Below are 24,599 nucleotides of genomic sequence, written 5' to 3'. Positions count from 1 at the left end.
GGCTCAAAGGGAGCACCCATCAAGTATGTTAAGACAAGATTTAAGTCCCATTGAGGCATAATAAAGGGAGTAGGAGGGAATTTATTAGTGAGACCCTTCAAAATTCTTAACACTACAGGAGATTTGAAAAGAGACTGCTGGTCCGGTAAACATAGAAATGCCGACAAGGCCGAGAGATAACCCTTGACTGTGGCAACAGCAAGACCTTGCTGCGCCAAAGAGAGCAAACTAGAGAATATCAGATAAATGGGCTTTCAAAGGGTCTATAGATTTCTCTCCACACCAGGTGACAAATTTAGACCATCTGTAAGAATAAATTGATTTAGTAGGGTCACGCCTAGCTGATAATATAACATCCACCACATCGTGTGGGAGAGAATAGGAATTCAGGTTGCCCCGTTCAATCTCCAGGCATGAAGGTGTAATGTCTGGAGGTGGGGGTGTAGAACCTGCCCCTCCATCTGAGAGAGGAGGTCTGCCCAGAGAGGGAGACGGAGCGGCTGGTGAGAGGAGAGGTAGAGAAGATCTGTGTACCATACCCTTCTTGGCCAATCCGGGGCGATCAATATGACTTGGGCCCGGTCTTGGCGAATCTTCCTCAGAACCCGAGGAATCAAAGGTATGGGAGGAAACGGGTAAAGGAGATGTCTTCCCCAACTCAACTGAAACGCGTCCCCCAAGGCTCCTTGCATCGGATACTGGAGACTGCAAAAAGACAGGCAGTGAGCATGCTCGTGAGTGGCGAACAGGTCCACCCGAGGAGTTCCCCACATCTGAAAGATGTCGTGAACTACCTCTGGATGGAGCCTCCACTCGTGGTCGGCCGAGAACTGTCGACAGAGTGTCCGCACGAACGTTCAGAACTTCGGCCAGGTGATTTGCCATCAGACAAATCTGATGGTCCTGAACTCAGGACCAGAGCCGCAGAGCCTCCCTGCTGAGACACTGCGACCCCACTCCTCCCTGCTAGTTGATGTACCACATCGCGGTCGTGTTGTCCGTCAGGACTTGGACTGACCGACTGCGAAGAGAAGGGAGGAAGGCCTTGAGCACCAAACGTATCGCCCGCAATTCCAGAAGGTTGATATGAAGCAACCTTTCCTCTGGAGACCAAAGACCCTTGACCTCCAGGTCCCCCAGATGAGCACCCCACCCTAGAGTGGATGCATTCGTTATTACTATGGCCACTGGAGAAGGCAGTTGAAAAGGCTTCCCCTGAGACAAGTTGCCTTCCACGCCTCACCACGTCAGATCCGCTGCAGCTTCTCTGGAGATACTCACTGACTCCCTGAGATTTCCGTTGTGCTGATACCACTGTCTGCGGAGGCACCACTGGAGTGCCCTCATGTGCCAATGTCCATGGTTGACCAACAGAATGCATGAAGCCATCAGACCGAGCAGGCGAAGGACCTTCAGGACTGGAACGACCGCTCCATTGTAAAATAAAAGAATAATTTCCTGTATATCGCGCACCCTTAGAGGAGGAGGGAATGCACGACATACAGTTGTGTCCAGTACAGCACCTATGAACAGGATGCGCTGGGAGGGCACCAGGTGAGACTTGGGTACATTTATCGAAAAACCCAACCTGTACAACAACTGGGTTGTCTCTTACAGATGTTGGAGCACTCTCTCTGACGACTCTGCTTTGATCAGCCAGTCGTCCAAATAGGGGAATACTGGAATCCCCGACCTTCTGAGATGTGCTGCCACCACCGCCATCACCTTGGTAAAGACTAGAGGCGCAGTAGTAATTCCAAAAGGAAGGACCCAAACTGATAGTGTTGCGACCCCCCCGTAAAACGGAGATACTTCCTGTGCGACTTCAGGATTGGGATGTGAAAATACGCATCCTGCAAATCGAGCGACACCATCCAGTCTTCTTCCAGCAGCGCTTGAAGAACCCGCGCAAGGGTGAGCATCTTGATTTTCTCTTGTTTTAGATAGAGATTCAAGATCCTGAGATCCAGGATTGGACGAAGTCTGCCATCCTTCTTGGGAATCAGGAAATACCGGGAGTAGCATCCCTGACCCCTTTCCTGCTCTGGAACCACCTCTATTGCACCCTTTCTTAATAGAGTCTACACTTCCTCCATGCAGAAACCTTGGCAAGGAGGGTAATTGGGAGGGAATTCCCAAAAGGGAAGGACATACCCATTTTCTACGAGATTGAAAACCCAAAGATCTGATGTAACCGATTCCCAATCCCGTAGAAAGTGGGTAAGCCGACCCCACACCGGACCCGCATGATCCTGAATGGCGGATCTAGGGCTGCTTTTCTGTGGCAGGGGGGTTGGAGGAGGCGGAGGAGGAAGAGGCCTGACGTCCACGAGGACGAGCTCTTTGCTTTCCCCTGTAAGGTCTGTACAAGGTATTTTGCTGCTGCTGTTGCTGCTGCTGCTGACCTTGTCGATAATTGCGAAAGGAAGAGCGTCCAAAACCTCTGAATCTCCTGGCCGAAGAAGCTCTACTGTCCTTAGACCTCTCTAAGGCAGTATCAGCCTTTTTGCCAAAGAGACCAACACCATCAAATGGCAGATCCAATAAAGCTGCTTGAGCATCTGCAGAAAAGTCTGATGATTTTAGCCAAGCCCACCTTCTCGTGGCAACCGCAGTGCCCATGATGCGAGCCACAGAATCAGCAGTGTCCAATCCGCTTTGTATTACTTGGCGTGCCGCCGCTTGAGCGTCAGACAACACTTCCTCAAAATCACTCTTACTTCCATCAGGAATCTTAGGAGCCAAAGAACGCATTGAATCCATAAGTGTGTACACATATCTCCCCATGAGACAAGTGGCATTAGTGGACTTCAATGCCATACTTGCAGAGGAGAAAGTCTTTTTGGCCACCTGATCTTGCTTCTTGGCCTCCTTATCCCCAGGCACTTGGGGAAACGCACTCAAAGACTTCTTTGAACATGCTGCCTGAATGACCAGGCTCTCAGGAGAAGGATGAGATGTTAAAAAGGCAGGGTCTTCTGGTGCAACCCTGTATCGTCTTGCCACACTTTTGGAAACAGCCGGAGCAGTTAGAGGCTTTTTCCACACCTCCATAATTGGCTCTGTTAAAGCCTCATTAAACGGAAGCAACAGTTCCACCACTGAACTAAGTGAGTGTAGAACCTCCGTAAGAAGATTAGACTTAAATTCAACTGTTGGCAAAGTCAAATTAAGAAGTCCCGCAGCCTTCCTAATTACTACATGATAAGGCTGGACGTCCTTTGAAGGTGCATCTGAACCTGATGGTAACTCCCATTCCGAGGAAAAATCCATGCCACTAGCATCTGCCAGGTCTTCAAAGCAGTCTTCTTCTAGTTCACCTTCCTCCACATCAGGATGAGAGTCAACATATCTCTGCTCCTCCAAAAGGCGTTGTGCCTCCCTCCTAGACCTCTCCTTAACTGCCTCTCCACTGGATCCACCATTGACTCCAAAAGAGCCGGAACCAACGTCGGTATCGAATCCGATGGCCCAGTGGGTTGTACTAGAGTTCGACTTGGAGCGGGCGACGCCAGGAACGGCGTCGACTACTTCGGCGGAGCCGTGCATTGCCATGGCGGCGTGGGGGCCGGCATAAACGGCATAAATGGAGCTGGGGCATAGGAGTGTGGCACCCCTAAATTGTAGGCCAGTGGACCCATGGGACCCGAAGTTGCTCCAGAGGGGTACCTAGTCCTCGTAAAGACGCCATACATTGCGTTCAAAAACACTGATGGGTCTTGGCCTGGGGCAGGAAAAGGTGGCTGAACACCCTCAGGCTGGACTCTAGGTGGGAACGAATCCGGCTCCTCCACAGGCACAGATTCCCCTTCCACCTGAACTACTTCTTCCTCTCGGGCCGGGGACAGCACCGGCGATGGATCGGAAGCCGGAGTCGGCGACTGCACCTCCGACTCCGAAGGTGAAGCCAAACCCTTCCCGATTCGAAGCTTCCTGCGGTGGGAGCACCTTCGATCGAACCTTCTTTGGCGACTTCGATCTCGCGTCAGACTCCTTTCCCGAGTGACGTCGGGACTCATGTCTCCTCTTATTATGCTTCCTTCTTGATTTTGAAGCATGTTCGGTTGAGGACTTCGAGGTCGACTACTCTCGAGATCTAGATCTTGACTTCGACCTCGCCCTTCTCAAACGAGATCGTGAAGACTTCCTACCTTTGTCAGCCTTCAACTTCACCACCAGGAGCTTGGTTTCTCTTTCCCGCAGGGCCTTAGGGTTCATATTTCGACAAGATGAACACCCATCCACATCATGATCAGAGCTTAAGCACCATAAGCAGTCCTCGTGCGGGTCCATCATAGACATCATCTTCCCGCATTCCTTGCAGGGCTTGAAGCCAGTCTTCTTCATCGACATCGTCACGAAACAAAGAAGCAGAAATAGGAAGGAAATAGCAACAAAGTCACTAGAAAGCTACTGAGTATCCCGCAACCGTTAGCGTCGACAAAGCGGAAAAAAGGGAACTGATGTCATCACGCCAGCGTGGGCCTATTATGGGCGTCGGTGACGTCAGCGGAGTCGCGTGCGATGCCGTGTCTCTATGACGTCCAAGTCCACGTCGGTGCGAAGCTACGAAAATAATTTACGAATGTTGCTGACGCAAGGGGATATTCACAAGGTGAGGAATCCACTGGCAGATGTATCTATCAGAAAGACAACCTATGGAATTTACACAGAGAATCTTAAAAGCCTAAAATGGACAAATTCCTCCATAATTAAACATGACAGAATGCAATGCTTTTTTTTTTTTAGGTGAGAACAGCACAAACCATGTATCACCAATGACTACATGGGTGAATTTTACAGACCAACTGCTCCAAAAATATGCTCACCCTACTCGTTGACACAACAGAGGCAACCATTTGTCACCACAGCTGAGATCAAGAAACTCAAGAAATCACGCAGCTCAGAGGCAAGTCCAGAGGTGTCTGAGGCCGAGTTACAGCTTAACATTTATAAGCAATCCCAGACAACCCTCAGGCAAGCAGTCTCAGTAGAGAAACACTAACGCTCAGAGCAATTTTGGATAAATAACACTTGACATTTTTATCCCAGGTTCTTTACCAGAGACGGAGATATCTGTTAGTACCATCACAATCTTTAGTTTCTGGATCACCATTGTTGTACTTGAATTTAGCGCTGCACTTTTTTTTTGCAGGTAAAGGTTTTTTTAAAGGATCCTTGAGCACCAACTGGTGTAGTAAGTCTGACACTGTGGAACAAATTCCACTTTGCCAGCCCACCATCTGGGCAAGGCAAAACAGGAATAGTTTTGTATCTAAAATGTGCTTCCAATAATAGGCATTTTGGGAATCTTCTTGGTGGCCTCCTGTGCATGGACCACTTGCTCTGGTCTGTTATGTTTGTCTTGGTGGTGGTGGTGTATGTTGCCACTGAGCAGGTTCTTAAAATGCTGGAAGTCTCACTGAGGATTATAATTTGCAGTTGGAAACAGTCTATGTTCTAATACTTGGAAGATCTTCTGAGCTACCCGTTGCTTTTGCAAATTCAGATTTTTTTTCTTTTGCTTCAATGTTCTGTCCTGGTCCAAATATTTTTCATCAGCGAATAGATTACCTATAACTTTTACCTGCACAATGTACCTGAATCCTAAAAAGCCTAGCCAAGTGCTTCACAATAAAACGACCTACTTGCGGTTTCTGCTGCATTAAGTGCAAATTAGAATTTAGTAAAGGAAATAGTTGTGACTTCCTCAAATAATGGTTTATATTCTGGCAAATGATAGATTAGCTCTACTATCTCCACCCAATGTAGAGGTCTAGATTTGTTCTGAAGTGTGTTAGAATTGGCTACACATGAATGAGTGTCTGTTGCTCTTCACCTTCCTACCAACTGTTTCCAAGCATTTGCAGTGATTGTCCTGTGGGGTATACAGATTGTTGGATGGTTTTCCTGCTGCCCACACTAAATCAGCCTGTGCATGATTTTTAGTAAATGATGGTTTTGTGGAGATGGATTATATTTCTGCTCTACTCTTGGACTTCCCAAAAAACTTCATTTAGCAAAAATATTCTTTGGGTGCAACATAGGTGGTAGAATCAGTAAACATTAACTTTTTCCTTTGAAGAGGAGTCAGAGTTCGCAACAAAAAATCATGCCTCCACATAATCATCCTCTAAGGTACCCAAAACATTTTGGCAGCCTTTTGATAATAGCATGGTAGGCAGCTATGTCATCTGGTACTGATGACCGGGAAGGATAACGTTCCATCTCTCCTTGAGAAGAGTTAGTGCCTGTGCTCCGCCAAATGGGATTGACTTAGTCTTGTATATGTGGATTAGGATCGTCAATTATTGTGCTGTAGGAGTAGCTGGACCATTCTTCCTTTAGTCTCTCTTGCCTTTTTTTGCCCCACTTTATGAGGATTTGTCTAGTAGATGGTGCTACATCAAAACTTAACTTCTTAAGGATAAAGATGCTACTTTTAGGTCAAAAGCCTTTCTTGCATTTTTTGACATTGAGGCACTTTGCCATATTTTAGACTTCAACATCCTTGAGTCATTTAATTTTGAGCTCTGAATCTCCAAAGCCTTTTTTGATCTCCATAATCCTTATAAGTCTAGTCGACTTTTGTAGGATCAGCCTTGCCAGTTTCCATCTTCTTAGTCCCAAAAAGGTGTATGTTTTTGACCTGTGGTGTCGAAGTTTGTATTTTTGAAACTGCTGATGTCTTTTTCTGCTCCAACTCTCGGTCGCCTGAGGCATTGTTGGATTAGGGGTGTTCAGTGATTATTACACTATGTTTATAAAGAGAATCCCTACCCTTGATATTATTAGGATATTCAGTCTCCTCCATTGTCTCTAAATCATCCACACCCTCATTGTCTCAAAAATACTTAGCCATAGAGCGGGTCCACACAGACTTTCATCAAATCATTAAACGTTTTCAATATTTTTTAATTTGTCCAATGTGACAATCTTTGTTTATCACAAAGTTTAAATATTTTGGGTTTGAAAAGCAAACAGGCGTACCAATCCTCAGACTTACAGCATTTGGTGGGCATATAACATATACTGAAAGCTCATCATTCACTGCATACTTTCTGCTGCAGTTAGTACATCATTTAAATTGAGTAGTTTCAATAAGTTGAGATTCTAAAATGACACACAGACACAAGAGCAACAACCTTTCCCAAAATACTCCACCTAGTAGAGGACCTCATAAAACATGTTTTTTTGTTGTCTTTTACAACACCATGTCTAGTAGCACTGTGTTCCTTCTCTGCAGGAGTCTCAATATTTTTCACGGTCCATGTTTTCTATCCACCCCTCAACATCTGAACAAATGCCTTGTTTCAACAGCCTGCAATTAGCTTTCAAACCCACTGGCGGAAACGAGTAACTTGGGTGAAGGGAGTAAAGAAGTTGCACCTTATATAGCGACTTCACCCATTATGGACTCTCCCAGTAATCCCCTGTGCCTAATACATTTCAAAAGGTTACTGTGTTCCTCCGAGCACTCAATCAAATATCAAAGAGTCTTTATATAGTTTTCACTATTCCTTTTAATGTCCAATCTTCCTTCAAATTCAAATCCAGTTATCATCAAACGATAACTCGCAGCCAACACGTGTTTCGTCACGTCCGTGTAGGACAAATGACTTCTTCAGGGCTATTTTAAGATAGATGTTTAAAACTCTTAATGTCCATACGTGGTATATTTGATAGATACCAGATATCGTCCTATTTTTGTAGTTTGCCTCATATATGCCAACTCCAATTTGTAAAGTAATTTTTTTGTGTAGTTAGTTTCAACCGTATATAAGTATTCCCATAATCTTCGGTTCCAAGTTAAATAGTATCCAAGTGTCTGGGGATAGATCGAGTAAATTCCTTTCGCATCAGTATCAATGTGTACCCATACTATTCCATCTTCTAATGGCTTCTTTAATCCTGAGTGTCCTCAACACGAGTCCGTGTCGTTTGTAAGTCCGAAGCGTTCCGACTTTGGCGTTCTGCAGAACTATCCCCAGACACTTGGATACTATTTAACTTGGAACCGAAGATTATGGGAATACTTATATACGGTTGAAACTAACTACACAAAAAAATTACTTTACAAATTGGAGTTGGCATATACGAGGCAAACTACAAAAATAGGACGATATCTGGTATCTATCAAATATACCACGTATGGACATTAAGAGTTTTAAACATCTATCTTAAAATAGCCCTGAAGAAGTCATTTGTCCTACACGGACGTGACGAAACACGTGTTGGCTGCGAGTTATCGTTTGATGAAAACTGGATTTGAATTTGAAGGAAGATTGGACATTAAAAGGAATAGTGAAAACTATATAAAGACTCTTTGATATTTGATGGAGTGCTCGGAGGAACACAGTAACTGTTTGGACCATTGGTTTGTCTTGGAGGCTGTGGTAACCAGTTCTCCACCTCTTCCTGAGCACCGTTTTCACATATTGTTTGATTACTTATACCTGGACTCTGTGCTGTGCGCTCTTATAAGCCGTTACCATTGTTTACATTTCAAAAGGTGACCTTGTGTAATTTCATTTTATTTCCAAGTGTCATACTCCGTTTTCCAACATGACATTTACTATGTACCAAAATTACAAGCAATGGAATTTATCAGGTCTTTCCTGGTAACACCATTGGAACAAAAACAATGTGCTCTCATTCTAAATGAAATACTCAAGCATCCTGAGTAGACTATTTTTGTACTCTATGTCTTAAGGATCATAGTGGTCCAAGTTAAGGACTTAAAGCCCAGACAATTGTCATACAAGACAGCAGTTACTATTACCCTAGAGCAATTCCTTTCGCCGACTTGCACCACAGGCCTGGACTATTACACCAATACTTACTAGGTTTCCATGGGCTGAATTTAGTAGTCCAGCGGGGTGCTGTGTCGCCATTTGCCTTTAGGCCAGTTTTATTTCTGTCAAAGTAACGAGACAAAGCATGACAATCACTGCTACTGAACAGAGTCACAAGAACATTTTAATTTGGGATAACATGGCTTGCAACTTGAAGGCAGTTGAACATGTGCATAATCTAATCTAAATCTGAAATGACTACTATAAAATTAAGAACAAATGACTGGAAATGACTACCAGTGGGATTTACCTGAATCTCACAGTGGTGCTCAATTCGATGGTCATTCTTGCATTTTTTTAGTCCTACAATTTGTTACATTAGCTGAACACCCAATACGTTTGTGAAAATTAACTACCCGTGGTACCCTCCTCTCACCTTATTGAGAGATGTCAAAAGCAAACATTTCTGAAAAGTTGACTGAGGGTAGTCAGTCAGTCAATACTCCTCTATTCGGCTAATAAAAGCCATAAAAGCACAAAGATAACATTTTTTACCAGCAAAAGTTTTTTAGACTAGACATGAAAGGACCATGAATACAACAGGAACTACAATTTGCCCGTATAAGTTTTCCTAAAACCATATTTACAAAAAAAGTAAAAATATTATTAAAAACACATACAATGACAGTTCAGCTTGTAAAACTCATCAGATAAAGTAAATGTAGAGTTGATCAGTCACAGTGCAAATTCAGTTAGACAAAGCATCTTTCTACTGGTTCTTGTGGCACCTGTAAGGAAACTAGCAACACCAATGAAGACCACTGGCGAGGAAAGCATCTGTAGGTATAATAATGCTGGCCTTGCTTGAACAAAATGACAAACCTAAAAGCGGAAAGATGAATTTTTTCGCCAGGACAGACAGAGTTCACAAAAAAGAGTAAAGTGCAAATTGTCCTGATTGGCAAAGTTGTCACATGGGCATGGCCTTAGATCCCTGGGCTTTGCAAAGCCTTTTTGAAAAGCTAGTAACCAGTAATAAGATTGTCGGAATCTGGTTAACAAAAAGCGGTGATGAATCTTGTTAACAAGAGACAGGTATGGGGTGCGCCTCTGGGCTTAGGCTGAGTGTGATGCAATTTCTCAACTTGGCTTTGCAGTCTCTGTACCCACCCTATCCGCCCGCAACCTGGTCAGAAACTGGTACTCAATGTTCCTGACGTCAGTTGGCCGTAAAGATTTGGGATTACTGTACTGATGGGAGCAGCCTAGCCATCTAATCTTCTCCGATATATACACCTTAGCCATGGGATACGCAAGTCCCCCTCAAGAGCCATATAGTCTCCTACGACAAGTTGATTCAGGGTGGTGACTGAGGGTAGGCTGTTTAATATCATTGAAGTCATGGAATTAACGAATGTTAAGAGACAGTAGCAATTGGTCATTTTCATCTGGTGAGGCCACAAAAACAATGTAAACCAGGTCAGTATAAAACGCCAAAAAGTATACAATAAGAGAGGGATGGAATGCTTGAATTATTCTCAGCCACTGGAAATTACTTGGGTCGCATCCCAGTCCATAGTTATTTTGCACACCATACCACCTAAGTTTGGACACAGCTATTTGAAAATTAGTCCTGACCCTGCTCCAATTGGAACAGCTAAGCCAGAACTGCCAAGACAGGTCCTCCCTGAACTGGAACACAAGCAACCCAGGACCAGTTAAGTACTCATCAGCAGGGTATAGCTTGGATCTAAAGTGATACAGTGTGTACTGGACCCGCCTCCCAGCTGTCCAGCCCTCCCTGACCCCTACTTAATGGCGGCCACTGCGGGGACAGGCGAGCAAGACCACTGACTCCTTGTCAGTGAAATTGCTCTCCCACCCTCGCAGCTCCACCATTAAGTGAGGTGCCCCTGCCCCTGCACTCTTGAGTGTTGGTGATCGAGGCCCTCCTCCACCCGCAGGTTTCCCTGCGCCTCATCCCTGGTGGTCCAGTGGACCTCTGTCTCCTTTCTTTCTTTCTGCTCCTTCACTCGTTTTTCTCCCCTTTCTATCTTTCACCTTTCTGCACCTCTGCTCTTTTGCGCCTTATTTCTGCCCATTTTCCCATTCTCTCCCTCTGCTCCTTCACTCGTTTCCACTCGTTTTTCTCCCCTTTCTATCTTTCACCTTTCTGCACCTCTGCTCTTTTGTGCCTTATTTCTGCCCATTTTCCCTTTCTCTCCCTCTGCTCCTTCACTCGTTTTTCTACCCTTTCTATCTTTCACCTTTCTGCTCTTTTCTGCATCTCTGCTCTTTTGTGCCTTATTTATGCTTATTTTCCCTTTTTTCTTTATCCCTTCTTTCCTCCCTTTACCTTTCCCCGCCGCTGCTGCCCCCGCGGCCCCTCCCCCCCAGCGCGACAGGCCCAATCGAGCTCCCCTCCCCACCTCCCAGCTGTCCAGCCGTCCCCGACCCCTACTTAATGGCGGCCACTGCTGCTGCCGCGCCGCTGGTGCACCGAAGGCGCGTCAAAGGCAAGCACGTCTGCGCCCGTCTGCGACCCGTCCGCGACCAGCACCAGGAACCCTGGACCTCCGCCCGCCAACGCTACGACCCAGCAGCACTCCACGCACTCAACCCAGGCTGCAACAACAACTGCAAGCTAGCATCACCAGCCGACACCCATGGACCCTTCAGCTGTCACCGCTGCCGGCACACCTGGGCAAAGGAGAAACAGTAGCCCTCATCCTCCTCGACTTATCAGCGGCGTTCAACACAGTCTCCCACCACACCCTAATACGCAGACTCTACGATGCAGGAATCCAGGACAAGGCCCTCGACTGGATCTGCTCCTTCCTCTCCGGCAGGACGCAGCGGGTCAGACTCCCCCCTTTCCTCTCGGACCCCACACCTACCACCTGCGGAGTCCCCCAGGGCTCCTCCCTCAGCCCGACGCTCTTCAACGTCTACATGGCTCCACTTGCCCCCATCGTCAGAACCTACGGACTCAACATCGTGTCATACGCAGACGACACCCAGCTCATCCTCTCCCTATCCAACGAGCCCAACAACGCCAGACGCAACTTTCGAGAAGGCATGGAAGCCGTCGCCAAATGGATGAAAAACAGCTGCCTACAACTAAACACCAACAAAACAGAAGTACTCATCATGGGCCCAAACCCCGACGCCTGGAGCGACACCTGGTGGCCCAGCGCCCTCGGAAATCCGCCAACCCCCACAGATCACGCACGCAACCTGGGAATCATCCTGGACTCCGAGCTCAAAATGGACCGCCAGATCAACTCGGTCTCATCTTCCTGCTTCCACACCCTCCGCCTCCTTCATAAGACCTTCAAATGGATCCCCCTCGAACACCGAAAGACAGTCACTCACGCCCTGGTCACCAGCAGACTCGACTACGGCAACGCACTCTACGCCGGAATAAACAAAAACCTCATCCGCAAGCTACAGAACATCCAGAACGCCGCCGCAAGACTTGTCCTCAACCTGCCAAAACACTGCCACATCTACCAGCACCTGCGCACACTCCACTGGCTCCCCGTTGAGGCGAGAATCACCTTTAAGATGCTCACGCACGCACACAAGGCCCTCCAAGGCACCGGACCAGCATACATGAACAGCCGACTCAAATTCCATGCACCCCAAAGGACCCTACGATCAGCCCAGCTTTCCTACCCCGTGGTCCCCCGCGCCAGAAAGACTAGATCTGGAGGCCGCTCCTTCTCCTTCCTCGCGGCCAAAGCACAGAACGCCCTTCCGCTCCACCTCAGACAGACATCGCTCCCAATCTTCGCAAGAAACCTCAAAACCTGGCTCTTCGACAGACCCCCTCCTTGATGGAATGGAACCTGCACCCCCCCAACCCCCCCACCCCTAGCGCCTTGAGACCCTTACGGGTGAGTAGTCTCGCTTTAACAAACTCCTGATTGATTAACAAACTCCTGACGTCTGGGCACACCAGTCTCACTTGTGGTGATATACTAAAGTATGCAAAAAGTGGATTGTGTACACATTCGTATAATACACCCATCATTGAAATACATGTAGAGGGCTTGATAAACAACCACTTGGGCCTGCTCATCCAGGGTCCAGCTAGGTTTTTACCCTAAAAGGCCTGTATATGATTGGATATGTGGGGCAATGTGGCCTACCTGCTAAAGGGGTCAGCTTCTGGAGTGGAGAACCAGGCTTGAAAATTGCACTCCTTTAAACAAATTCCAAAAACGGTGTAGCATAATCGGGTTCTCTTCTGAAGCACTCCAAAACCCACAGGCCAAGTGTACGCTTCATAAAACTGCAAATCTATAAATGCCTCTATAATATAATTCATTTTACTTCCTCCTGTACGTCAGTGGCAATGGACAATTTATAAGGAATTTACACTGCAATGTAACAACCCGGGAATCGTTATCAAGTACAAACACCTCCTTTGGTTTTCCTTACAACAAAGGCAGGTAGCCAATTCTGGTTTGGAACGGATTAGGAGTTCTGTCAACATGGGCGTCCCCAGAAATTTTTCCAGGGGGGGGCAAAATGTTAACGTCATCACCATCCTCCGACATGATGTGTGCCAGGTGGAGCACAACACACACTGGGGCACAGGAGGAGCCAAGAGGGGCAGGGAGCAGGCTGCATATGATCTCATACACCTTAGGGTTATTGTGCCACAGCCATCTCTTTCTTTTGTGGCTTTTGGTAGATATCATTCACACCCTCTAGCAGTTGGCATCAGAAAATGTACCGCATTACGCTGCAGCCCCATTTTTTGCTGCATAATTTAGTTAACACTGCTACATAATTTTATCCTCCAATGCTGCATAATTCTGTGGCCCCAAAGCAGACAGCACATGTTAAAAGTGCTTGTGCATGAAGCAGAGACCCTAAAGCTTGCAAACTTATTTTGGTGTGTGTGCAAATCCTTCATTGCTGATCCCTGGTGAGTTGCACTACTTCTGCAGAAACAAGGCAACTGAGGTACCAATGGGTGAGGCAGACTAGCTCAGGGTCCTGTGACCTCAGTGACCGAGTCACTGTCGCTCTAGCATGTGCTGCTTCATAGGCCTGCCCAGAAGACTGAAGGTGAACTTCGGTATGGATTGGGGGGGGGCAGACCTTCAAGGTTAACCCACTCTTGCCACAGCTAGGGACATGCTGGTGCTAAGACACCAGGGCTTCTAAGGTCTAGCGGGGCCTTCTAAGGTCTAGCATGGGAATGTGCTCCCTTAGGAGAGAAGGCTGAACCTGGTTCCCCAGTTCCAAATTCGGCAGCTCTGGCCATAGTGCCACATCTTCTCCCCCACTGAACGCCATACTCTTCCACTAAAAGAAACTTTAGATGCAATCCAATTGTATTCCGCTATAAACGCCTGGAAACAGCTCAATTCAAATTATGCACTAGACAGGAGTAATGTCTGAAAAAACAGTAACAACCTCCTGGAAAAAGCAAACACTCACAGGGAATGCAGGACTGAGTAAAGTATGTGAAATGTAAGCAGGAACAACATGCTTACCTTAATGCTTGTGCACTCGGTATTCAGAAATCAATGAGTGTTTTTACCTGAAAAGCTAAGGACATGACTACAGGGCCCGGAGAGGACCCGTTTCAATGTCCATTGCTTAAATCCTTACAAAACATAAAGAGTATGGTTTTAAAATACCACATTCATGAACATAAATCTGCAGTACACTACACATTTCATAAACTAATAAAAGGAAAACAGCTGATAAGGATCCCATGAAACATTTTCTACACATGCATCAACCAGATAACACAGTACCTCCAGGAAGGGTGAACTTCCGCACCTGAGGAGAAAAATGCTACTCAAAGACGAGGAAAAAATGAAATTAGTGCTTCACTGGGAAAGCCTGTATAGTGGAGCTAATGTTTTTGGGTGTGAATAAAATAATCTGGCAACTTTGTGACCACTCTGTCTTGCTTTAAATTGTTTAGTTTAAGCTACTACATCTGTGGGTTGAGGTTCAGCCTATAAATAATAGTTTTGGTCTTGTGTGTGCGATCTGGAGGTATGATCCAACACTGATGAGGCAGGGGTATGGCAGCACATTATTGCATAAGATGAACTATGAAAGTGTGAGAGGCTGGGTCTCAATTTGCTTAAACAAACCAGTACACTTTTTAGCACAAATCACTTGAAATTATAATGTAGAGAATAGCCAGGTATTTATTATTTTAAGTAGGAAAGGTGTTCCAGAGATGAAATGTTAGTCAATTGAAGTATACGCATTTGAACCTAGAAGCGCCTCAAACACTGAAATAGCTCTACAACATCTGCAACTCTTGTTTTTTTTGTAAAATTGTAGTTTTATGTAGCGCAAACTCGATCTAATGGTATCAGAGACTTCACATGAGCACCAATTGCATTACAGATGGACACATTAATTTTTTTCCCATCAATAATATATAGTATACTTTTTGGGGAAAAATAAACTTAATGTATATCAGTTAATTCAAGCATCGTCATTGCACATTGTTGTTGAAAACTTCATTTCGATAGTGCTGTAGTTAATCACGGCCAGTGTTTTTAGTTCTTTTTGCTGGAAATGTAGTTTAGGACTTTGGCATCGACCACAAATGGGGTAAAGTGTACTGAGATTTTACTAAGCCAAGTGAAGACCAATACTGAGAGTGAGTGAGTGAGTGATTTATTTATCTGGTGAAGCAAATATTTCCAATTATGAGTTTTCTTCATATTAATGAGGAATTACGTGTGGAATTTGGGGCTTTCCACTCAGCGGCAGCTAGTGACATTTGAAAGTTGTGGGCGAATCATGGCAGCAGGTCTCGGGGCTCACGGCTAACGGGAACAACCCTGTAGCCCCCGTACCCAATGTCTCTGCATTTCACTGCCACACAGACCTTAATTTAAGCAAGCATGGATTGTAACAAGAAATGGATCGAGGACAAATGAGATTCTTCAATTGTGTTTTATCATGCCAGTTACCCTCATTTCCCTACACCTGTTATATTTCGTTGTGGCCAATTTACTGACTTGTTGCTGTCAGAAACAACTTGTTTTTATCAAACCTTGACATTTGCAAAATATCGTTTTCTGGAGACATTAAATAGATTCCTGTCCTTGTGAGTGTTTTCCAGGTCTGCAGCTTCCAAAGGTTATTCAGGAAACTGTAGGGGCCTTATTCTAACTCTAGTAGCGATCAGGCCAAAAGTATGCTTTGTTGTTGAGTGGTAAAGGAAAATCCACCTATTTCTGGAGAAATTGTTAGAAACAGTGGAGAATCCACAGGTGTCATTTCTTTTACTATACAATTCCTTTCTTGAAGGGGTAGTACCATATTATCCCTTTCTTGGGTTTTACTCTAGATTTGGCACCATCTCAAGGTATTGCCAACGTCTAAATCAGGCTGTGGGCTGCTGGGATGTCAGAATAAGAAGTGTTTGTGAGGCCTTGCTCCACCCTTTTCTTAATACTGACCAGGAATCTTGTAACACCCTCTTCTGCATCCATCCTTCACTTTGTCATTCAGTGTTGTTTCTCCCTTTGCCACCGCCCATCTCTCCTCTTTTGTTTCCTTCCCTACCTTTTCCAAACTCTTGGTTCACCCTTCTCTCCTCTTAGTTTGTCCTCACTTCATCTTTTCCTTTGTTGTTTCCCTCTCTTTCTCCTTCTCCCTTAATGTGCTCATCTAGAATTATTTCCCTCCCCCTCCACTCTAGCCTCTTTTTCTCTCTTTTCTCGTCAATCATTTCTCCCTCTTTCCTCTTCCCCTATACATTTGTCTCTACTCCCCACTCCGTCTCTTATTTCTTTTTCTCTTACTTATTATCTCTCCTTTCCTCTCGCCTCTCCTTTTGCCCCAACATTGAAAGTTAATTAATTTTTTCACTGAAACTTTGTCAAAATCGAATTTTCCTTTTACCAATTTCTAGTCATATTTTTCTTCAAATGTAAAGTTATCTGATATTACATTTGAAAAAAATATGACCAGAAATGGGTAAAAGGAAAATTCGATTTTGACAAAGTGTGTTTTATTTCTGACGTTCCATTTCTCTTCGAGGTGCACAGCACCCTCCCCATTTCATAAACAGATAGAATTTCATTAGAATGAAACTTCCAATCTGCATCTGGTATCTACAGCTGGCACTAGCCCTCCCACCCCCCAAACTACCCCTGTGGCTTTACTACCGATCGTTGTGGCCTGCTGCGAGGGACTAAAGCCAACGTCCCCTGTACTGCTCAAAAGCATCAGCAGCTCCCCGAGGACTCTGTCACCTCCGGAGGCCTTGGATGGGAGGAGATGCGCCATGCTGTACCTTCTCTGTTGGTCCATTGTCATTCTGCCCATGACAATGGACCGTCATGACTGTAGCTTGCTAAAAGTCAAAGGTAATCTGTATCAGCCTTTCGGGTTCTGCACCAGTAGGAAAGTCGGCGCCGGTATTTGGACCTGCCTTTCCACTTATGGATGGCCTTGGGTGGGCTAGGATCTTCCTTAGGTAGGCCTGGATCCAGGGGGTGCAAGCGCCCCTCCTTGCCCCCTCCTGCGGACGCCCATGTCTGTCAATCCCAAGGAGGATTGTCTGGCAAATACCACGATTGACTAGCAGTTTACAAGCACCTTCGGGCAGGCGGGATGACTCACGATGCAGGGTGGGGAGTCTGATTTTGAGCTTAGGATTTGAATACCCCATCATCAGTCGTTAGGTTCTCGATGACTGGGCGCAGGCTGGACTTCGAATTCGGGCTTCAAAATGCCATTTACTAAAATTGTAAGTACGCACTGGAAACCTAGAAGCAAATTACAAATTCACTGCATGGGCCAGCCCTTGAAGCCATAGCCATGGGAAATAACAGGATTGGGCTTCATGAAACTTTTGAATGCTAGCCACTGTGAAAATGTCAGTGCCTCTTGGTCTACCCCAATGTGTCCCGCCATACTGGGCCGACTGTTTCATTTCCATGGCAATGCCAGTTATGAAAACATGCCCCATTTCTAGGACCAAGAAATACTGTAACAGCGTCTTACCGTTGGCTGTCCTGGAAACTGGGGCTTTCACTTGTGCTCTGAGGGAGAGGAGGAGGGGAAGAAGCGGCTTCTGCAAAACAAAGATATCCAGGAGAAGACATAAATAGGTTGGTGAAAGCGGATTGAAATGAAAGCTCAAGAAGAAAACCAAAATACATTTCTACCAAACTCTGAATTAAGACTTTCCCAGGTACATTGTAATCTTTTGAACCAATCAGACTTGAAATAATTATTGCCATGCACTTTTTGAGCGAAATCTGATTTACACAGTACCGTTGTGCTGTCTCTGAAGGATTTTAACAATCTGTTGTGCAAAGTCAGAAAGTTTGCTTATTTTAGAAATGTAATAAAATCAACAAAAGCATTACTGTAGAATCCAGTAATTACGCCTGGAAATGTACAAAACCTAAACAGCTGCAGTCATTGATGTAGTGTCTTACCCAATGATCAGACACTTATTCATGTTTCACAGAGCTTTATTCAATGCCTCCTTACTCGTCCCTGTCCCTACTGTAACTGCCCTCTTCCTGCCCTTGCTCCTCCTCTTCCTCCAACCCCCTAGCTCCCCCACACCCAACTACTAGACTGCTCACATCATTACATCTCCCCCTTTGTTAACAAATGAAATAACTGACTTGATCAGAGTTCTTCAATTAGCCGCCTGGGCTTCTGAATGGTCCGTCGAGGGCAGAGACTCACGCCTGCATCTTCAGACGCAGCTTCTATCTGAGTTTCGGGTCTCTGTACTGCAACCGCCTGATCAGGTCTCTCTGCATTTCGTTGGTCCATTGTTCTGTCGAGAGCCTCTTTCATGGCAGGGGTACATTTTTGAAAATGCTAAACATTTCGGGTAATCCGTCTATTCTCTGACTCCGCAGTAATCATTGTACCCTTCTGCTGGGTGATTACCAAAGGTTCATCTTTGAATTTACAGTCAGTTTTCTTTAACTGGTCCGGTTTAACCACTACACAGTCTCCTTCTTGAAGGGATGGAGATTTGGCTCTCCTCCGAGTGTCTGCATAGGATTTCATTTTGCTCTTGCCGGCTCGATCAGCTATTACCAGCTCTTGATGGGCACGGGCCGGAGACACTGGTCTCAACGCTCCTTCCCATGTAGGTATCCGCGTTCTGATGGGTCGCCCCAACATGAGCGTGGCAGGGCACTTGCCTGTGGTGGCATGAGGTGTCGTTCGATATGCTCTCAGGACCTCATTGAGAGCCACTTGCAAGTCCCTTTTGTCCAAGGTAGCTTGTTGGAATGTCTTTTTTAAAGTTGCCATGAATCTTTCAATAGTGCCGTTGGCCTGTGGCCACAGAGGCGTGATCTTGCGATGCCTGAAGTTGAGATGCTTCGCGAACTCCCTAAATTCATGTCCATTAAACGGAGGACCATTATCCGTCTTTAGTTCCTTGGGGACAACCCAGGCAGCGAATACTTCATCCAGCACAGCAATAGTGCTAGAGGCGTTGGTGGAGGATACAAGCTGTGCTATTGGAAACCTCGAATATTCATCCATTATTGCCAAGACATATTTGCCTGACTGGAGTGGTCCATAAAAGTCCATGGCAAGTTCTTGCCATACCCCACTGGGTATCTTGGTCATTTGTAGAGGAGCTGGAGGATCTCCGTGATTGACCATTTGACACAGGGGACAGTCCTTTAAGGTGAGCTCTACCATTTGATCAAGCAGTGGAAACCATACTCGTTCTCGGAGAGCTCTTTTTGTCGCAACCACTCCACAGTGGGCCTCGTGGGCTAAGTTGATGACGCCTTGGCGTAGCTGCCTCAGGATGACGATCCGATGATCTCTCAGTAGGAGCCCCTCTGAGGTGGCAGATAACTCTTCACTGATATGCCTGAAGGCTTGCATCTCTTGGCGGACTGGAGGATCATTCCTTTCTTCCTCACTGTCATGTCTCCAGCGGTGGGTCCGCAGTCGGCGCACCACCTTCTGAAGGATGTCATCTTGCGCAGTGGCCTCCTGTATCGCTTCCAGAGGAACCGCCGGTGGGCGGGCTAGGCCTACTACAAAGTGTATGTATTCTTCAGCTATTGAGGGATGTGAGACCTGGGATACTTGAGGGTGTCTGGACATATAATCCGCGGGATTCGCTGACTTTCCCGGTTTGTGTATTATTGTGTAGGTGTATTCCTGCAGGCGCAAACCCCAACGTTCAATTCGAGGTGGCATCTTGCCTCTGGGGTTTCCAAAGATGGTGACAATCGCCTGGTGATCAGTCACCATGGTAAAATGTTTGCCATAGATGAATACATGAAAATGCTCGCAGGCCCATACAACCGCAAGGCTCTCTTTTTCGGGTTGGGAATAGGCCTTCTCAGTGTCTGATAGGCTGTGACTGGCGTAAGCCACAATGTGTCGTTGATCAGTGTCATTGTCATACTGAGCCAGGATTGCACCCAGTCCCACTGGGCTAGCATCCACCGTTATCTCCGTCTTCCTCTTGGGACTGAAATAGGCCAAATTGTCCGCTGATTCAACAGCTGGTTTAATTTCTTGAAAGGCCCGCTCACACTGGGGAGTCCAAATGAAAGGTTGCCCTTGCTTGGTAAGAGTTCGTAGTGGGTGACTGATGGTGGCATAATCTTTTATGTATCTGGCACAATAACTCGCCATGCCCAGAAAAGATCGAATGTCACTCACATCTGGAGGGCTCTTGGTGTCATTAAGTGCTGTCACTTTCTCAGGGTCAGGCTTCATCCCGGCTCCAGAGAACACATGTCCGAAGAACTTAAGAGTGGATTGATGGAACTCACACTTGTCCTTGTTGAGGGTAAGGTTAGCTTCCAGGAGAGCATGGCATACCCGATCTAATGCTTTGTCATGTTCCTGGGTGTTTGACCCATACACCAGGATGTCGTCACTATAGTTTAGCGTATTTGGTATGTGTCTGATGGTCTGACGAATGACTTCTTGAAATATTTCCGCAGCAAAAGAGATACCAAAACTCAGCCGTTTGTATCGAAACAAACCCAAATGAGTAGCGAAGGTTGTTATGTATCGCAACTTCTCATGTAATTCCAGCTGATGGTACTCCTTGTTTAAATCAAGTTTAGAGAAGACTCTTGCTCCATTCAATGCTCATATCATGTCACTCAAGTGAGGTCCTGGGTGACGCTCTCTTTCTATGGCCGTGTTGGGGAGCCTCATGTCCACACATAGGCGCACCTTTTCGGGGATGCCTTTCTTTGGTACAATGACGACCGGTGACACCCAGGGTGTGAGACCGTCAGTTCTCTCAATATCCGCTTTTAACAGCTTCTGAATTTCATCCTCTACCGCTTGCTGAAGATGAAAAGGTACTCGCCTGGGGTGTTGTGCCACAGGACGCACTTGCTCGTTAATGTGTAGTCGGATTAGGCATTTGTTCATTTTTCCAAGCCCAGTGAATAACTTGGGAAACTTGTGGATAATGTCCGGATCATCACTGACTCTGTATAAGATCTCAACCAACCGGAGCCGCTCCGCAGTAGGCAGACTGAGGAGACAATCAGCCTCCGGACCTTCAATGACATGAATGTATGCCGGCACAGAGGTGGACTTGTGTTTGAGTGTCGTTGCGAATTTGCAGAGACATGGAAGGGGCTTTTTCGACATCCAGGTGAACACTCTAACATGTGCCGGGCTCAGGGGGGTGGTGGCTTCATTTTGTTGTATTCGGTCACAGATGTAATTTAGTGACGCCCCGCTGTCCAAAACAAACTTGGTCAGATGCGTACCCACGCTTATGTCTAATCTGGGATATTTGTTTATTTGATCCAGGTCCGCTACCATGCTGACATATTCATCTGTGTATTCCGATTCCAGAGATGCCAATCTAGATTCTCTCGACGGCGACATGCTCATCCATTGGGACTTGCGCGATTCCCTGCTGGAGTGGGAAGAGCCAGAGGATGACTTTGCTCGATCCTGTACTGCTGTCGCATGATGTCGCTTTGTATCCAGCGAGATGATCTTGTTGCTTCACTCATTCTTTCTTTGCGATATTCTCCACACATCACCTCCAAGTGATTTTTCCGTCCGCACTTTCGACATTGTTGACCCATTGCTGGACACGCATCTATGTGTGGGAAGTCGTACCCACATCGATAACATTTTCTTGAGCGATCTGGTTTCTTGTCTCTTCGGCCAGACTCATAGCACCTGCGTCCTGTGTATTGGTGACGGGATGCCGGTCGGGACCTTCTCTGTCGTTCTTTTGATCTTCTGCGAGTGCTGTTGGCTTGCATCCGATATGCTTGTTCTCTTCTTTCACTACGCCCGGTCTCCATTCGTTTGGCATGTTCCTCCCCTTGATCATGCACCCTGGTCATCTCTTCAATCTCATCGAGATTATGACTTTTCCTTAGCAACCGTCTTCGAAGTGTCTGAGTGACAACCATCAACGACTCGCAGTCGGATGGCATCCTTCGTTGAAAATGCGTCAAAGTTGCAATACCTAGACAGTCGGTGTAGTCTATTTATGAATGTGCTCATCATCTCTTCCTTTTCTTGACGGGCCTAGTGGAAGACGTACCTCTCATAATCCACGTTTCTTTTGTGTAAGAACTTTTTGTTTAAAGCATCTCGCACTTTGTCATATGTTCCTGTATCGTCTGTCGGCAATTCTTTAATCAATTTTCTGACGTCTTTTCCCACAAGATTGCGCAGTGCAATTAGTTTATCTCTGTCCCTCATGACTTTTGAGCCTTCAATATAGTCCTCAAAATCTTTGAACCACTCTTGCCATCTGGGGCCCATGCTTCCTCCAGCTACCAGAGTCAGTGGTTTCGGGGGGCGCAGATGTGAAACTCCAGTCACAACTGGTGCGGTTGCTGCTGCACCGTCAACATTCCGGTGTGGTGAATTCGACATTTTCCCCACGTGTGTACTGGTGACACTTTTCCACTTGCTGGTGCTTGTTGCTCTTTGCCACTGCTTGTTTGCTTATTTCTTGCTTGTGCCAGTGCTTGTTTAACATTTACCAATGCTGGTTTGCTGGCCTCTTGTCTTTGCCAGTGCTTGTTTGGTCCTTGCCAATGCTTGTTTACTTGTTTCTTGCTTTTGCCAATGCTTGTTTTGCATCTACCAATGCTTGTTTGCTTGTCTCTTGTCTTCGCCAAGGCTTGTTTAGTATTTGACAATGCTTGTTTTGCATTTACCAATGTTTGTTTGCTGGCCTCTTGTCTTCGCCAATGCGTGTTCCGTGATGTCTTATACTGCCTGACCTCAAAATGGCCGCTTGCAATCTGCACATAGGGGATGTCTTATTGGCTGCCTGATTCCAAGATGGCCGCCGCTAAGGAGAGCTCGGCTACTGCGAGATTTCAGCTTCATTCATTCCCTTCAGGCGGATTCATTCACCAGGACTCACCGGCAGCCGGTCCTGCAGGCAGCAGCACGTTGGCAACTCTCCACACACTCCCAAATTGCTGGAACATCCAGGTACGAGCGGGGTGGGCTCCCGACTTCAATTCTGTGATCTCTGGCTATTTACGCAACCGTGCCAAGTCTCACGCTTCCGGGGTGAGCTCCCGACTATGGCGCGAAGCAGCTCTCGGCTTCAGTTCCTCTCAGCGCTCGATCACGCTGGTCAGGCAGTGCTCTACGCGATCGCTGAATCACGGAGCTGAGTCACTGTCAGGTCTATGGCATCAGTGGCAGATTTAGTCAGCAAGGTGCCTCCGAAGAAGCGTTACCGTAATGCAGCGTAAAGGTAGTCACGCTGGAAGAAGAAACCTATTGTGTCAGACTATATGCTCAGGCAGCGTATGCGGTCTTTCAGAAATGAGAATCAGGAAATGGCCGCTCAAGCGGTCCGTCATTCTAAATCCAAAGAGCAGTCTAGTGGTTGGAAGCGCGCGACTCAGATCGCTCAATACGGGCGTTCACCTGGCAAACTGCGCACTTCAACCGTCATCGTGAGAGGAATACAGTGTTTCACTCACGCTCGTGTTTTGTTTTCAGAAAATTCAAAGTCCGTGAGTAATTTTGTGTTTCCAGTTGGCAGTGACTCTTCAGTGACCAGTTCTACTCAATATCGCATGCGCAATGTGGGAGCCCTCATTTCAACATTCCGCTGACTTACAGGATTTGTGAGCAGTATGCGGCGTATCTTGGTGTAATTTACAGATATTGGCATTTTGGTTTACAAAGACTGTAGAGCTTCGTTTAGTCTTTCAAACTAATTCATGATTAACATTGCAGCACGATAACGGAGCAGTAGATAAGACTTTCAATGACTCCGAGTTGTTCTTTCATTTTGACAAATGTTTAAGTTCCTCGAAGCGCAAGAATATTATTCAGCTTCTGTGATATTCATCGTTCTGTGTTCCTGGTGCAAGGTGTACGGTTATTTTTAGGAGAGGAAAAATAACAGCAGGCTAAGGGGTAAGATTCACAACTTTAGAGTCTAAGAAGGTTTCATTTAATAGAGAGTGAGCAAACTAACACTTGGGCTTGTCCTTTTAGATGCTGAAAGAATTGTTAAGCAAAAAAAAACATAATTAGGAGAGAAGTAAAGCCAAGGTCTAAATAGGGTAAATATAGTACAGTTATTGCCAGTTTATATTGATGTTGTATCCAAGTGTATATGCATAAGTGTTGTCTTCCCATGCAGGAGTTCGTGTTCACGCCGAACAAGCAGATTGCTGACTCCGAAGACCTAAGTGCAACGCTCACAAGTTGCGGCTGTTTTCTGTCTTTACTCCACTTCCCCTTTCCCCCCTGCTTCAGTCATTACTTTGAAGGGTTTTCGAGTGGTGTCTGAGGTGGGGTGGCATTCGGACCATAGTC

General features: G+C 46.1%; 1 protein-coding gene across 2 annotated transcripts in view; it reads right to left on the bottom strand.

Annotated features, from left to right (window-relative positions):
- Positions 1-24,599, bottom strand: part of LOC147748974 (uncharacterized) — a 737,146-nt gene that overhangs the window by 267,945 nt on the left and 444,602 nt on the right. For both annotated transcript variants that reach the window (XM_086964737.1, XM_086964747.1), the window contains 2 exons: positions 17,805-17,874; positions 8,844-8,917 (listed from right to left, as the gene is read on the bottom strand). In XM_086964737.1, the coding sequence (XP_086820863.1) occupies positions 8,844-8,917; positions 17,805-17,874 (144 nt within the window). The remainder of the gene's footprint in view (positions 1-8,843; positions 8,918-17,804; positions 17,875-24,599) is intronic.

Source organism: Lissotriton vulgaris, chromosome 1_1, assembly GCF_964263255.1.
Source record: "Lissotriton vulgaris chromosome 1_1, aLisVul1.2, whole genome shotgun sequence".
Lineage (NCBI taxonomy): Eukaryota > Metazoa > Chordata > Amphibia > Caudata > Salamandridae > Lissotriton > Lissotriton vulgaris.
The sequence above is the reverse complement of the archived record's forward strand: the minus strand, read 5'-3'. Positions and strand labels throughout refer to the sequence as shown.